Raw genomic sequence first — 16,656 nt, 5'->3', positions numbered from 1 at the left:
TTCTAGTACATTGGAGAGGTGGCAATCTTGTTTCTCTTGGATCCACCTGTTTCCTTTGGATTCAGGGTCATGAATCACCAATGTGTTTCCTTAGAGGTGTAAGACCTATGGCACTCTAAGGAAGAGGATGGTGTTGCATAAAGAACTACACCCACGGGGACCACTGCAGTTGTTGGCAGAAAGTTTCCCAGACTTGGTACAGGCAATGGTGTGGGCTCCTCAGGAACTTCCACTGTGACACCCTTTCTGTACTGGCAGCTGGGGTAGGTGCCTTACTTGTGCATCCCTATTCACACCACTGGGTTTACTCATTAAGTTACATTTATTACTGATGATTTTATGTGAGACAGGTTTGACATAACAGTTTGCAGGCACTAGTGCATGAATTAAATCCTTAGATGATATAAAACAGTTGGGGCCAATGTTCTGGCAGTTGTGCCATAAATTAAACCCTGCATCATTCCTGAGTGCCATAGCAGTCACCTTCCCCTGCTTGATCTCCTGCTCTTTTTGCTGCCAGCTCTATATGCCACCGTCTTCCCTGCTTCTTCCCCAGTGTGCTATGTGGCACACATGTAGGCCTCCTGGAAGATGTTCCACAGAATAGCCACCCCTAATACAAACTGTCATACACAATTTATTTTGACAGAAAGAACTATAACTTTTCACATCAGCAGGAGATCTCACCCGTCATCTGCCAGTCAGCCAGTGCAACAAAGATTCATCATACCTTTTGAGGACAATTCCCTTAGTCTACCCTTAATGACCATGGGTGTGTGAGGCATATGTGTTCATAGCTCTCTTTATAGTTGCTGTTGCCATATTTAAACTCTGTTCTCATTTGCCTTCAGTCTTCCATTTTCTAGATGAAAGCAACCCTTTTCCTTCATATTTTCCTCACTGATCACCTTTTCCTAGCATCTCATAATTCTTGTTATTCCCCCTCTGGACTACCTCCATTGCATATGATTTTTTTCTTAATGTGGGATACCCAAAATTGGACACAGGTCAGGCATTCCCAACCCAAGTACAGTGGGATAGTTACTTCCTGTAATTATGACTTATCAGCCGTGTTTACACAAGATGCTGAGTGTGCAGTCATTACTGCACAGTCATTTCGTACTTGTATAAGCAAGTATGAAATGACCGTGCAGTACCTAGATTTACTGTTTAGTAGCATCACCAAGCAGCTTTTAGGTGAAGCTGACTGCACAGTAGCTCATTACTACTGCACAGCAGTGTGGGGTCCTGCTTCATGCCAGGTGACACTACTGCATACAAGTAATGAGCTACTGCACAGTCAGCATCGCATGTAGACACAGCTACCCTGTAATACATCCCACAATAACAGTTTGTCTTGTTTATAGACACATCACATAAAATATTCAGTTTATGAACCACTATAACCCCACATCCTTTCCTTCCACTGCTGCCCAGATGGTTATTTCTCATTTAATATTTCTGCATTCAGTTTCCCTTTCTTTCTGAAGGTTTCTCACTGGTTTCCAATCTAATCTTATCCTCCCATTCCCACCACTTTAGAAAAATTTAGTCCTGTTTTCACTTACTCTCATCTCTTTTTCATAAGGAGAAAATGCATTTTTGGGATTACATACACAGCATTGAATGCTCTCACAAGCAGTGTTTCATGGACAGGCATGAGCTAAACTGTTGCATTTCTCTCTCTGATCAGTGATACAGAGAAAGATGGTAAAATCTTTACTAAATCCCTCTGTGTTGTCTTTACAGGGAGGTATATAATTTCTTTGTGTGTCTCTTACCTACCAAAATCATCTTATTGCTTTGACTTCCTGTGCTGAAGAAATGCCCAGTGGAAACCAGACTACAGTGACTGAGTTTATTCTCTTTGGTTTCACCAGTAGTCCTGAGATGGAGGTGGCCCTGTTTGTGCTGTTTCTCATCATCTATATTAGCACTTTGGTGGGGAACATTGGCATCATCCTTCTAATCCAGATTGACTCCTGCCTTTACACCCCCATGTATTATTTCCTCTCCAACCTGTCCTTCTTGGACCTTAGCTACTCCTCTGCAATCGCTCCCAAGATGTTGGCAAACTTCTTGACCCACAGCAAGACCATTTCCTTTGCTGGCTGTGCAATACAAATGTATCTTTTTGCTGCCTTTGCAGATGCTGAGTGTCTCATTCTGGCTGCAATGGCATATGACCGCTACGTGGCCATCTGTAACCCACTACTCTATACAGCTGTCATGTCTGAGAGGGTCCGCATCTCACTGGTAGCAGGAGCTTACATCAGTGGTAGTGTGAGCTCATTCATACACACTTGTTTTACATTCACGCTATCGTTCTGTGGCTCCAATGTCATCAACCATTTCTTCTGTGACATCCCCCCACTGCTAGCACTTTCCTGCTCCGACACTCGTATCAATGAAATCCTTCTCTTTGCCCTGTGTGGCTTCATCCAAACCAGCACCTTTGTGATCATCCTTGTCTCTTATGCTTACATCCTCTTTGCCATCCTGAGAATTCGCTCTGCCGAGAACAGGCACAAAGCCTTTTCCACTTGCACCTCCCATCTAACAGCCGTCACCTTGTTTTATGGAACACTTCTATTCATGTATTTACGGCCCAGCTCTAGTTATGTCTTGGACACAGACAAAGTGGTCTCCGTATTTTATACTGTTGTCTTTCCCATGTTGAACCCCCTGATCTACAGTCTGAGGAACAAGGAAGTAAAAGATGCCCTGAGGAGAACATTAGAGAGGAAAGTGTTTTCATGGTGACATGACTGGGGCAGAAAAGGAAATGGGAAGAGGTCTGCTGGTGCACCGCAGAGCAAATTTGCAAAGTGTTTTAAAGAAGGTCATAATCCACACAGCTAATTTGGGCATTGGTACTTGGGGTTCATGCATTTAAATTTACAGCTAGATTTACAGCACTAGAAACTTCTGTGAATTGGAAATGATCTTATTTGGCTGGGTACTCTGATTTCACATTGGATCCAATTCATTTCATTGCATGACTATTTATCAAAAGATGGAATTGTTTTCAGTCTGTGCTTTCAGTCTCTGGAATTGTTTTCAGTCTCTGGGATCCATGCCAGGGTCTCCTCGCTGCTGCTGCCGCCCCGCACAGCTCCCAATCCCTGCTCCCTTTGGAGCCAGGTCACACATCAGGGACCAGCACTGCCCTGCCATGCAACCTGGCTCTGCAGAGAGCAGAGATCCATCCAAGTGTCTCTTTACACCGCTGCCCACCCCATGCAGTCCAGCATCACTGGGACAGCAGGAGATGGGCAGCAATGATGAGGAGACCCCCAGCACAGATCTCTGCTCCCTGTGGAGCCAAGTCATGCAGCAGGGCAGAAGCAGAAAGCTGTTTCCCTGAAAGCCTGTCTCTGAAACTACAAAATTTTCTGAAACAACTCTGAAACATTTCCAGAACATTTTGGATGCCTTGTTTCATCTCAGAGGTGTTTCTGAGCCTTCCATTTCAATTCAGATTTGGTATTTTGGGCACCAAAATGGCCCAAAACACCTCTGAAATTCACACAGCCCTAATACCCATGTAAACTCTGAAAATGAAACAATGAAAGTATTTTGTTTCCAGATCCTCAGTCAAAACCTCAGTTTGTATAATCCAGTCTGTTCACTGTGATGAGTACTTTGTTCCTAGATGTTTAGAAGCAGGCATACTGATAAAACACAGAGAACCTGAAGATCACGTACTAGACTTATGGGATTGCCTCTCTTTGTCTCTTTATTTTTTATCAAATATCAATAAAGGTATGGACAGATGTTCTTGTCCCATGAGAAAATGTTTTCTCCCATGACAAAGTGTGATCATTTAGACTTGCAGAGGCAGAGGCTTCCTCTGGACCTTGAAAGTGTTGTGCAGCAAGCATGCAGAGACCACAAAGCAAGGCAAGTTGTGCTGACTGGTGTCCACACTTATCCTCAGTCACCCCCAGCAAGCCTTGAGATGCCCAAAGGCACACTTCACCATCATTTTGCAGCTGCTGAGCTGGTACTTGCATTACACAGTTACTTCCAGGCAGCCAGTGAATGGCTTTATCAGCCAGGGTTGCAGTGGGTAGGCAGAGGCTCCTAAGTGGAGGTACAGTCATTTCTTCAACCTGGATGTCAGGCATGCCAAAGGCAAATTCTCTCCACTCCATCAGTTTAGGCAGTAGAAGGCTTCTAAATAATAAGTCATCATGCACCCTGTCTGACCAACCAGCATTTTATGTGTGAGAAATAGCCATGGTGGTCCACAACTGCCTGAGGCATAACTGAGAAATAAGCTTTTTGGTAGACGAATTCATTGCTATACTGTGCAGGGGAAAGAATGGTACTGTGGGGAACCTTAGGCTGGCAAATCTATCCCCAAATGCCATGGTTAAGCCCAGCATATGATACACAGGGCCATTATCTTTTGGATCATCTGACATACCTCATGCATCACTGCTCTAGCTGTCAACTTGCTGAAATGGTTTGCCTTGCAATAGAGGACATCTAAAGTCAGGAGCTTCCATATAATAATGGCAACACACTTCTCCAAGGATTAGGTTGCCCGCATCACTAATGTCCATTACTGTATGTGTGGGGAAGTTCAAGAAGATCTCCATAAAGGCACACCTGGACACCTGGAAGTTCACATGATACTGCTTCTCATCCCCGGTGGTCATGATGATCCACTCCCCTCAGTCCCTGCTCATCCCCCTGGCCCAGAAATTCCACTCTATAGTTGGGGGTCACTTCTACATCTGCCAGGCCACAATGTTATGTCCTGCAGCCAAAGCATCGTCATGTTGACAACTGCTACTGTGAATTAGGAGCCAGATGTAGGCACAAACCACCCATTGTTTGGCAGGAAGCACACACATATGCTTCTTTCCCACAAGTACTATTTCCTTGCTCTTGATGCAAATGGAAGTAATTGTTGTGGCCAACAGAATGCACCAGTTTTACCTTTTCTTCTCAAATGCACTTACAAATTAGCAATGCTAGGCCTGCAAGATCCACCAGGTCACAACCATCCAGATCCATAGTGGCCAATGGTTGTGGTGGCACAGTCAGCAGTGACAGCATAAATGCAGCCAAAATACAAGCAGGTGATGCATCACATCATATCATCACATCACGTCACAACACATAACATGAAAATCCCTCCCACAAAAAAAAATGCCATCCCCAATATGACCACCCAATGGGAACTTTGATTGGTATTAGGAGAGTCAGGGGAACCTAAGTACACTTGATCAATGAAAATCATGCTTTGATATAGACTCACTTGTGCCATTTGCTGACACAAAAGCAGCAGTGCATTCACGTACTCTAAACTGAGCCCAGCTACACAAGACACTTCAGTGAACAGTAGACTAATCTATTGTGCAGTAAAGAATAACCATGTAACCATGCCCAGCAGCTACTATGTACTCTACTGCACAGTTTGCTAGTAACTGTAAATATACATACTAGATTAACTCCACAGCAGTTAATGAGAAGTAGCACTCATGTAGATGCTGACAGGGAGCAAATTTGCTCCCGGTCAGCCACATCGGCAGGGAATCAAGTCCTGGTGTTTCTCAGTTCTTGGCACCTCTCAGGAGCTGGGAGCTGATCAGCACCAGGACTGGATCATGCTCTGTACCCTGTCCTGTAGGGCTGTGCAAAATTTTGACGAGTGGTTTGTTCTGAAGCTGTTTCAACAGGTTTTGAGCTTGAAACACTAAAATCAAAATGAAACAAAAAGCTTCAAAACAGCTTTGAAACAAAATGAGGGCACCCAAAACTTTTCAAAAGTTTCAAAATATTTTGAGGTTCAAAGCTGGGCTTGCTGCAGCTAAACAGAAACTAAAGATGGGGATGGGAAAGAGTGGGGAATGACTGCTCTCTGATATTGACAACATCTAGCTCCCTGTTTAATTCCCCAGCTCTCTGATCACTTCCCCTAGCTCTCTGATCATTTTCCCAGCTCTTCCCAATGGGTGCGGGCCCTTCATCTGTGCATGGGGTTTCAGAAGGTTGCAGCCTGCTGAAACCCAGAGTGCAGATCTGGGTGCGGAGGAAGGAACTGGAGCTTCCACTGTGGCCACCTCAGGCAGGAAGGTGGGGGAAGAGGTGGAGGCAGGGGGAAGCGGCTGCTGCTGCCACCTCCACCTCAGGCAGGGAGGTAGGGGAGGAGATGGAGGTGGGTGGAAATGGGGAGGAAGGCAGAGCCACCACTGCCTCAGGCAGGGAAGTGGGAGAGGAGGTGGAAGCAGGTAGGGGGGAGGGAGGCTCTGGCATCAGAAGGACTGTTCACACGGCCGACCCTGAAGGGACGGGGGGGGGGAGCATTTAAACATTCTGTGAAAGACTGCATCATTCATGACAGTCAATTGGTTAGTCTATGCATAACTATGGTTATATTCCCAGTGGCCACATCTATGCATTCACTAAACTGTGGAGTAGATTAATTATTTGTAGAGATAAAGACTGGGGTGTGGGTCAAGGATAGTACGGGCTCATACGCTCCATACTTTGCACATTCTAGGTTCTCTTTCCATCTCTACCTATGGCTTCAGTTCAATTATTTGCAATAAAACAATCAACAAAGTCCCCTTGCTTCCATGGGTTGTTTTTTGTTTGTTTTCAACTGGATTTGAAGTTGGACAAATCCTTTATACTCAGGAACAAACACGACCAGTGTAAAATTTTACTTACAATAACTGCACTGCCAATGAAGTATAGCAACCACCACCAAAGAATGGGTGAAAGGGAACAGGTAGGAGAATTAGGAAATGCATGCTTGGTGCCTTATAACAGGGCTAACTAAGGCATGGGTGCATCTTTGCTTCTTCTCATCTAGGCCTGTTGAAAGTCTTCCCACATGTTTTACAGTCTCAGTGGTCTTTGTCCCCGCTGCCCTCAACAACTGACTCTGGTGCTGACTCGGTTTGCAAGAAGTGAAAAAGTAACTTCAAAACATCACACAAAACTTGTTCAGTATGTGTAATGCCTCTCCGAGTTTGTACAAAACCTAAAAAAACACCTGTAAGGCTTGAAATGTCCCATCTGTTATAGTAGAACCTAATTTAGACTTCAGTGGTGAGCTTTTAAATTGGCAATATTGTTATTCTTTCACTGTTAATTAAAATATGCCAGAAAGTAGAGGGAATGTCTTATAATGTAAATTTAAAATATGACTGGGTCTTTCTGAATGCTTCATAAGAAAACAACTCATTGCACTGAAATTTTATTTCTGCCCAATGAGCCCATATTAAAAACAAACAAACATAAAGAGGGTTTTGACCCTGAAGATGGAAGAAGTACAAAAACTTTGAATAAGTCTTCAATTAAGGACCCCCATTTTACTACATACGTTATGTGGAAGGGGCTCAGATATCATTGTGATGGGTAGCAGTGTTCAATCTATTACCCAGCTATATAACTAGAGAATGAGGGCAACATTGTTTAATTTCCTAGAAAGTAGCTTTAAAAAATCTGGGAAATTATGTTCTTAAATGCCCATTGGCCCCTGTGGAAATATTTATCCCTCACTATTACCCTGTTTACTATATCTTGATAAGACATTGAAAGTCTTAAAATTGACCTGAAATGAATCGCAAATAACCTTACTGCATGGCTATGGGAGGGGGAGTGTGGGATCTAGCATACCCTTCCCTACACTGCCCCCACCCACCACAACATAGCTTTGGAAATATTGTTTCCAGTGTCTGGGTTCCTGCCTACCTTGGATTCTCACAGATTCAGAGCAAACAGGTTATGTACAGATGGAGTTGCCAGGAGGGCTTTGGCTTCTTCAACCACAAGTTGTTGTTTCAGGAAGGAGTCCTAGGAAGAAATGGGGTACCTCAGACAGGAGAGGGAAGAACATCTCCACAGACAGGCTAGCTAACCTAGCGAGGAGAGCTTTAAACTAGGTTTGCTGTTGGATAGAGACCAAACCCCTGAGGTAAGTGGGGAGATGAGTGACCTGAAGGAAGCACAACCAGGAGGAAGCAACAGGAAAGGCCTTCTCTTTCTTCCTAAGTAAGTAGGCCAATCAGCTAGTTACCTCAGCTGTCTGGATACAAATGCTTCGAGCCTGGGAAACAAACAGGAAGAGCTGGAGGGAATTGCACGTTCCAAGAACTAAACTGTGTTTGGAATAGCACAGACTTGGTGAGATAGCTTGCATGATTGGAAGGTGACTAAAAGACAAAGAGGAAGCTTATAAGACATGTAATCTTAGGCAAATGGCTAGGGAGCAATACAAAAATATAGCTACAGTATGCAAGGCTGAAATCAGGAAGACCAAAGCACAACTGGAGTTAAAGCTAGCAAGGGAAGTGAAGGGCAGCAAAAAGGGTTTCTACAAGTATGTCACAAACGAGCAAGATCAGGGAAAGTGTGGGTCCCTTACTGAAGGAAGCAACCCAGTGACAGCTGATGCAGAAAAGGCTGAAATACTCAATGCCTTTTTGACCTCAGTCCTCACAGGCAAGGTCACCTCCCAGATGACTGCACCTGGCAGCACAGTTTGGTGAGGAGGTGAGCAGCCAACAGTGATGAAAAAAACAGGTTTGGGGCTATTTAGATAGCTTGGATGTGTAGCTGTCCATGGTGCCAGATCCAATTCACCTGAGGGTGTTGAGGGATGTGGCAGATGTGAATGCAGAGCTGCTGGCGATTATCTTTGAAAACCTATGGCAATTAGGAGAGGTCCAAGATGATTGTAAAGCAGCAAATGTAGCACCCATCTTTAAGAAAGCGAAGAAAGAGGATCTGGGAAATTACAGGCAAGTCAGTCTCACCTCAGTCCCTGGAAAAATCATGAAGAAGGTCCTTGAGGAATTCTTTTCTAATCACCAGGGAAGTTGGTTTTCTCTAGGAAACCCCTCCTCCCACCCCAAAATCTACATTTTTCCATGATTAAAATGAAGCACCATTAGTATATATCTATGTACACATATAGATTAACCCTCGTTGAATTCACGCTGACTGTTCCTGATCACCTTCTTCTCCAAGTGATTAGCAGGGATCCTGATTTTCTTTCATATCCCCCCCCCCCCAATTTTCTAATTTAAAAAAATACCCCCAAATCCAGATTATTCCATGATTAAAATGAAACATCACTAATATAGATCAATAGATATATATTTCATTTTAATTTTAATCATGGAAACATCTTGATTTGGGGGTATTTCTTTAACAGTAGCTGCATGGAGATACATCTGGGTAAGCTAGTGCTCAGGGAAGACTAAGTTTTGGGTTCCAGGCAGGAATCCTGAAAGTCTGCTCCTGAGATATTAAAAGACTAGAAATATTCTGTCCCAGTCATTTAATTGAACTATGAAATATGCAACATTGGTGTGTTTAATTGTAGAAACTTGGATAGTGGCAAGCTTTTACTAAAAGCCAGCTTGTTCTTTTGGGAGCTGGGGATCAATGGTGATCTCTATTCTATTCAGATTTATGCACTCCATGAGTTTATATGTCATGTAGAATAATGAGATTGGTCGGTAACACTTTGGACCCCCTGTTGGTTTTATTGGGTTTCAGGATAGCAATGATGTCAGCTTTTCTAAAATACTAAAAACATCCCTTAAGAGTATGCATTGAATGTTCAGAGCAAATTGTTTTACCCAGAAGTTATTCCACTCCAAAAACATCAAGAACATTTAAATTGTTTATTCTACTTCTTCCGTAAGAACAACAGCAAACTTCATGTACTTCAGGGACTAGATCCCAAGTGTCACAAAGGCAATATAAACCCTCATGCATCCCCAACATCAGCATTGTTTGCAGTGAGGAATGAATTTCTTCCACAGGTAAGTTTACACAAACTTTTTTGAGACACATCTTGCTAATACACAATGATTTAAACAGAAATGCACCCAAGCCATCTCATCTGAAAGCTAGATGAATTGAAGGGAAATAGTTTGAATAAGTAATACTAATTAATTGTGTAGAATTGTAATAGGAAATTGTTGGAAGCTAATATTCAAAATATAGGCTGGGGTTGTTTTTCAAAGAACCTAAGTGTAGATTTGGTCTTTGCATTCACTTACATATCATTACAAGACTTAGTCAAAATCAGTTCTATTGACCCAGCTTTAAGTACAGAGCAGTAGTGCATTCCTTGTAAATGTCCTGTGGTTTATGAGGCAGGGGTGCCCAAATATTTTTTTGGGGGGGAGGGTGGAGAGCCATGGTTATTCTTACTATGTGCGTGTAACACAGTGAAATCAGATGATTTCAAAGATGAGTAACATTCTTAGTATTGTAACCCCTGTAAGAACTGTAGTTCTAGTACATTGGAGAGGTGGCAATCTTGTTTCTCTTGGATCCACCTGTTTCCTTTGGATTCAGGGTCATGAATCACCAATGTGTTTCCTTAGAGGTGTAAGACCTATGGCACTCTAAGGAAGAGGATGGTGTTGCATAAAGAACTACACCCACGGGGACCACTGCAGTTGTTGGCAGAAAGTTTCCCAGACTTGGTACAGGCAATGGTGTGGGCTCCTCAGGAACTTCCACTGTGACACCCTTTCTGTACTGGCAGCTGGGGTAGGTGCCTTACTTGTGCATCCCTATTCACACCACTGGGTTTACTCATTAAGTTACATTTATTACTGATGATTTTATGTGAGACAGGTTTGACATAACAGTTTGCAGGCACTAGTGCATGAATTAAATCCTTAGATGATATAAAACAGTTGGGGCCAATGTTCTGGCAGTTGTGCCATAAATTAAACCCTGCATCATTCCTGAGTGCCATAGCAGTCACCTTCCCCTGCTTGATCTCCTGCTCTTTTTGCTGCCAGCTCTATATGCCACCGTCTTCCCTGCTTCTTCCCCAGTGTGCTATGTGGCACACATGTAGGCCTCCTGGAAGATGTTCCACAGAATAGCCACCCCTAATACAAACTGTCATACACAATTTATTTTGACAGAAAGAACTATAACTTTTCACATCAGCAGGAGATCTCACCCGTCATCTGCCAGTCAGCCAGTGCAACAAAGATTCATCATACCTTTTGAGGACAATTCCCTTAGTCTACCCTTAATGACCATGGGTGTGTGAGGCATATGTGTTCATAGCTCTCTTTATAGTTGCTGTTGCCATATTTAAACTCTGTTCTCATTTGCCTTCAGTCTTCCATTTTCTAGATGAAAGCAACCCTTTTCCTTCATATTTTCCTCACTGATCACCTTTTCCTAGCATCTCATAATTCTTGTTATTCCCCCTCTGGACTACCTCCATTGCATATGATTTTTTTCTTAATGTGGGATACCCAAAATTGGACACAGGTCAGGCATTCCCAACCCAAGTACAGTGGGATAGTTACTTCCTGTAATTATGACTTATCAGCCGTGTTTACACAAGATGCTGAGTGTGCAGTCATTACTGCACAGTCATTTCGTACTTGTATAAGCAAGTATGAAATGACCGTGCAGTACCTAGATTTACTGTTTAGTAGCATCACCAAGCAGCTTTTAGGTGAAGCTGACTGCACAGTAGCTCATTACTACTGCACAGCAGTGTGGGGTCCTGCTTCATGCCAGGTGACACTACTGCATACAAGTAATGAGCTACTGCACAGTCAGCATCGCATGTAGACACAGCTACCCTGTAATACATCCCACAATAACAGTTTGTCTTGTTTATAGACACATCACATAAAATATTCAGTTTATGAACCACTATAACCCCACATCCTTTCCTTCCACTGCTGCCCAGATGGTTATTTCTCATTTAATATTTCTGCATTCAGTTTCCCTTTCTTTCTGAAGGTTTCTCACTGGTTTCCAATCTAATCTTATCCTCCCATTCCCACCACTTTAGAAAAATTTAGTCCTGTTTTCACTTACTCTCATCTCTTTTTCATAAGGAGAAAATGCATTTTTGGGATTACATACACAGCATTGAATGCTCTCACAAGCAGTGTTTCATGGACAGGCATGAGCTAAACTGTTGCATTTCTCTCTCTGATCAGTGATACAGAGAAAGATGGTAAAATCTTTACTAAATCCCTCTGTGTTGTCTTTACAGGGAGGTATATAATTTCTTTGTGTGTCTCTTACCTACCAAAATCATCTTATTGCTTTGACTTCCTGTGCTGAAGAAATGCCCAGTGGAAACCAGACTACAGTGACTGAGTTTATTCTCTTTGGTTTCACCAGTAGTCCTGAGATGGAGGTGGCCCTGTTTGTGCTGTTTCTCATCATCTATATTAGCACTTTGGTGGGGAACATTGGCATCATCCTTCTAATCCAGATTGACTCCTGCCTTTACACCCCCATGTATTATTTCCTCTCCAACCTGTCCTTCTTGGACCTTAGCTACTCCTCTGCAATCGCTCCCAAGATGTTGGCAAACTTCTTGACCCACAGCAAGACCATTTCCTTTGCTGGCTGTGCAATACAAATGTATCTTTTTGCTGCCTTTGCAGATGCTGAGTGTCTCATTCTGGCTGCAATGGCATATGACCGCTACGTGGCCATCTGTAACCCACTACTCTATACAGCTGTCATGTCTGAGAGGGTCCGCATCTCACTGGTAGCAGGAGCTTACATCAGTGGTAGTGTGAGCTCATTCATACACACTTGTTTTACATTCACGCTATCGTTCTGTGGCTCCAATGTCATCAACCATTTCTTCTGTGACATCCCCCCACTGCTAGCACTTTCCTGCTCCGACACTCGTATCAATGAAATCCTTCTCTTTGCCCTGTGTGGCTTCATCCAAACCAGCACCTTTGTGATCATCCTTGTCTCTTATGCTTACATCCTCTTTGCCATCCTGAGAATTCGCTCTGCCGAGAACAGGCACAAAGCCTTTTCCACTTGCACCTCCCATCTAACAGCCGTCACCTTGTTTTATGGAACACTTCTATTCACATACGTACGGCCCAGCTCTAGTTATGTCTTGGACACAGACAAAGTGGTCTCCGTATTTTATACTGTTGTCTTTCCCATGTTGAACCCCCTGATCTACAGCCTGAGGAACAAGGAAGTAAAGGATGCCCTGAGGAGAACATTAGAGAGGAAAGTGTTTTCATGGTGACATGACTGGGGCAGAAAAGGAAACGGGAAGAGGTTCGCTGGTGAACCGCACAGCAAATTTGCAAAGTTTTTTAAAGAAGGTCATAATCCACACAGCTAATTTGGGCATAGGTACTTGGGATCTATGTATTTAAATTTACAGCAGTGGAAAATTATGTGGATTGGGAATAATCTTAGTTGGCTAGGCAATCTGATTTCACATTGGATCCAATTCATTTCATTGCATGACTATGTATCAAAAGATGGAATTGTTTTCAGTCTGTGCTTTCAGTCTCTGGAATTGTTTTCAGTCTCTGGGATCCATGCCAGGGTCTCCTTGCTGCCACCCTGTGCAGCCCTGAATCTCTGATCCCTGTGGAGCCAGGTCGCATTCCAGGGACTAGCACTCCCCAGCCATGCAACCTGGCTCTGCAGAGAGCAGAGATCCATGCCAATGTCTCTTCATGCCACTGCCCACCCCGTGCAGTCCCGCATCACTGGGGCAGCAGGAGATGGGCAGAAGTGATGAGGAGACCCCCAGCACAGATCTCCGCTCCCTGTGGAGCCAAGTCATGCAGCAGGGCAGAAACATAAAGCTGTTTCCCTGAAAGCCTGTCTCTGAAACTACAAAATTTTCTGAAACATCTCTGAAACATTTCCAAAACATTTTGGATGCCTTGTTTCATTTCAGAGGTGTTTTTGAGCCTTCCACGGCTCAAAGTTTGATCATTTAGACTTGCAGGGGTAGAGGCTTCCCCTGGACCTTGGAAGTGTTGTGCAGCAAGCATGCAGAGACGACAAAGCAAGGCAAATTGTGCTGACAAGTGTCCACACTTATCCTCAGTCACCCCCAGCAAGCCTTGAGATGCCCAAAGGTACACTTCACCGTCATTTTGCAGCTGCTAAGCTGGTACTTAAACAGCTACTTCCAGGCAGCCAGTGAATGGCTTTATCACCCAGGGTTGCAGTGGGTAGGCAGAGTCTTCTAAGTGGAGGTATAGTCATTCCTTCAACCTGGACGTCAGGCATGCCAAAGGCAAATTCTCTCCACTCCATCAGTTTAGGAAGAAGGAGGCTTCTAAATAATAAGTCATCATGTACCCTGTCTGACCAACGAGCATTTATGTGTGAGAAATAGCCACAGTGCTCCACAACTGCCTGAGGCATAACTGAGAAATAAGGTTTTTGGTAAACGAATTCATTGCTACACTGTGCAGGGGAAAGAATGGTACTGTGGGGAACCTTAGGCTGGCAAATCTATCCCCAGATCCCACGGTTAAGCCCAGCATATGATACACAGGGCCATTATCTTTTGGGTCATCTGACATACCTCATGCACCACCGCTCTAGCTGTCAACTTGCTGAAATGGTTTGCCTTGCACAGCAGTTAATGAGAAGTAGCACTCATGTAGATGCTGACGGGGAGCAAATTTGCTCCCGGTCAGCCACATCGGCAGGGAATCAAGTCCTGGTGTTTCTCAGTTCTTGGCACCTCCCAGGAGCTGGGAGCTGATCAGCACCAGGACTGGATCATGCTCTGTACCCTGTCCTGTAGGGCTGTGCAAAATTTTGACGAGTGGTTTGTTCTGAAGCTGTTTCAACAGGTTTTGAGCTTGAAACACTAAAATCAAAATGAAACAAAAAGCTTCAAAACAGCTTTGAAACAAAATGAGGGCACCCAAAACTTTTCAAAAGTTTCAAAATATTTTGAGGTTCAAAGCTGGGCTTGCTGCAGCTAAACAGAAACTAAAGATGGGGATGGGAAAGAGTGGGGAATGACTGCTCTCTGATATTGACAACATCTAGCTCCCTGTTTAATACCCCAACTCTCTGTTCACTTCCCCTAGCTCTCTGATCATTTTCCCAGCTCTTCCCAATGGGTGCAGGCCCTTGATCTGTGCATGGGGTTTCAGAAGGCTGCAGATCTGGGTGAGGAAGAAGAAGCTGGAGCTTCCACTGCGGCCACCTCAGGCAGGAAGATGGGAGAGGAGGTGGAGGCAGGGGGAAGCTACTGCTGCTTCCACCTCCACTTCAGGCAGGGAGTTAGGGGAGGAGATGGAGGTGGGTGGGCATGGGGAGAAAGCCAGAGCCACCACTGCCTCAGGCAGGGAAGTGGGAGAGGAGGTAGAGGCAGGTAGGGGGGAGGGAGGCTCTGGCATCAGAAGGACTGTTGACATGTCCAGCCCTGAAGGGGCAGTGGGGCATTTAAACATTCTGTGAAAGATTGCATCATTCATGACAGTCAGTTGGTTAGTCTATGCATAACTGTGGTTATATTCCCAGTGGCCACATCTATGCATTCACTAAACTGTGGAGTAGATTAATTATTTGTAGAGATAAAGACCGGGGTGCTGGCCAGACAAGATGAGGAGGGGAGGGGAAGGGAGGGAATGGGATTGGGATTGGGGTCCCCCACCCCCAAGGCCTCTGGCCCCAGATGTGAAGCCCAAGGGGTGGTTGGTGAAGTGGTATGGGCACAGGTGGCCACTGTGCACCCACTCCCAAGGCCTCCTCTCTGTATGGGTCTTACCAGCTGAGTATGGCAAGAAGTCCTGGTGGCTGGATTCTAAGCCCGGTGGCAGGAAGGTGGTCCAGCTGCTTGCAGGGTGCCAAGGTGAGGAGGCCCAGCTCCTGGTTGCATGGGCAGTGGCCCCCTCCAGTGAGGAGCTGGAACTTGCCATAGGTGGGGTCATCCTTGGCCTGTATGCCCCACTGTGAGTGTACACGTGCAGTTCCCAATTCTGCACAACAAGGCCATGGTTGAGGAGCATGCTAGTTGGTACTGCTGCTGGCATGAGGGGCTCTCCTCTGGGGACTCCTTCTTAGGGCTTGCCTGCAATTGAGGCACTGGCAGGCCACCATGCTGGAACAAATGTGTTGCCTGTTGCCTAGGTCCTTGGGAACAGGATTCTATCCAGCTCCTGAATATAGGTCATGGTTCTGCAGGCAACCCTGGACCGTCAGTTGTGGTCCATCACGCAAAAACCACTGAGCCTGCTGGGCCTTGACTTTAACTGCCTCCCTGAATGCTCATGGCTGCACCTTGCCTGCAGCATAGGTGTACAATGCCCATAGGCCGGGATCAGCTGGCAGAGGACCGGCAGTCAGGCCTCAGCTGGGTAGAGCTGCTGCAGCCAACACAGGCTGACTGCAGGAACCCACAGTGACCAGGGGCAGGCAGCAGCTGGACCAGGGCCCATGGGGCAGGCCAGAGCCAGAGCCAGGCAGGGGTTGCTAAGCAGCTGCCCTTGCTCTGTGGCCGGAGGAACTCTGCCTCTGGCCAGAGGCTGGTCCCCTGGTGGCCTGGCTGACTGGGTCAGCAACTACATGTGCAATACTGAGCTTTAGCTAATGCTCAGTTAACCTAGAACCTGTATTGTATTTTCAGGTACTAGATAGCTATGCCTTAGCCTGTTTTAATGCACGGTAGCTTAACACACAGTTCATTAGTGACACTTTACTGTGCAGTAAATTAATCTACTGTTCAGTAAAGCATCTTGTGTAGACATGCCCAGAGACACCTAGACAAATTGGAAGGTTGGACTAAAAGAAATTTCATGAGATTCATTAAGAACAAGTGCAAAGTCCTGTACATAGGACAAAACAACCCCATGTACCAGTACAGACTGGCAGGGCTGTCCC

General features: G+C 45.0%; 2 protein-coding genes across 2 annotated transcripts; both read left to right on the top strand.

The window, feature by feature from the left end:
• The first annotated feature begins 1,824 nt into the window (after positions 1 to 1,824).
• Positions 1,825 to 2,763, top strand: LOC149871150 (olfactory receptor 5AS1-like). The gene has a single exon (XM_090034842.1). The coding sequence runs from the start codon at positions 1,825 to 1,827 to the stop codon at positions 2,761 to 2,763; it is 939 nt and encodes a 312-aa protein (XP_089890968.1).
• Positions 2,764 to 12,097: 9,334 nt separating this feature from the next.
• LOC149871149 (olfactory receptor 5AS1-like) lies at positions 12,098 to 13,036 on the top strand. The gene has a single exon (XM_090034841.1). The coding sequence runs from the start codon at positions 12,098 to 12,100 to the stop codon at positions 13,034 to 13,036; it is 939 nt and encodes a 312-aa protein (XP_089890967.1).
• The last annotated feature ends 3,620 nt before the right edge of the window (positions 13,037 to 16,656 follow it).

Source organism: Crocodylus siamensis, chromosome 2 (genome assembly GCF_052110815.1).
Source record: "Crocodylus siamensis isolate JL-2025a chromosome 2, ASM5211081v1, whole genome shotgun sequence".
NCBI lineage: Eukaryota > Metazoa > Chordata > Crocodylia > Crocodylidae > Crocodylus > Crocodylus siamensis.
Note: the sequence above shows the minus strand (reverse complement) of the source record. Positions and strands in the feature narration are given on the sequence as shown.

What these genes read in the sequence shown, in the direction of transcription:
- LOC149871149 (XM_090034841.1), top strand. Translation starts at nt 12,098, where the DNA reads ATGCCCAGTGGAAACCAGACTACAGTGACTGAGTTTATTCTCTTTGGT.
- LOC149871150 (XM_090034842.1), top strand. Translation starts at nt 1,825, where the DNA reads ATGCCCAGTGGAAACCAGACTACAGTGACTGAGTTTATTCTCTTTGGT.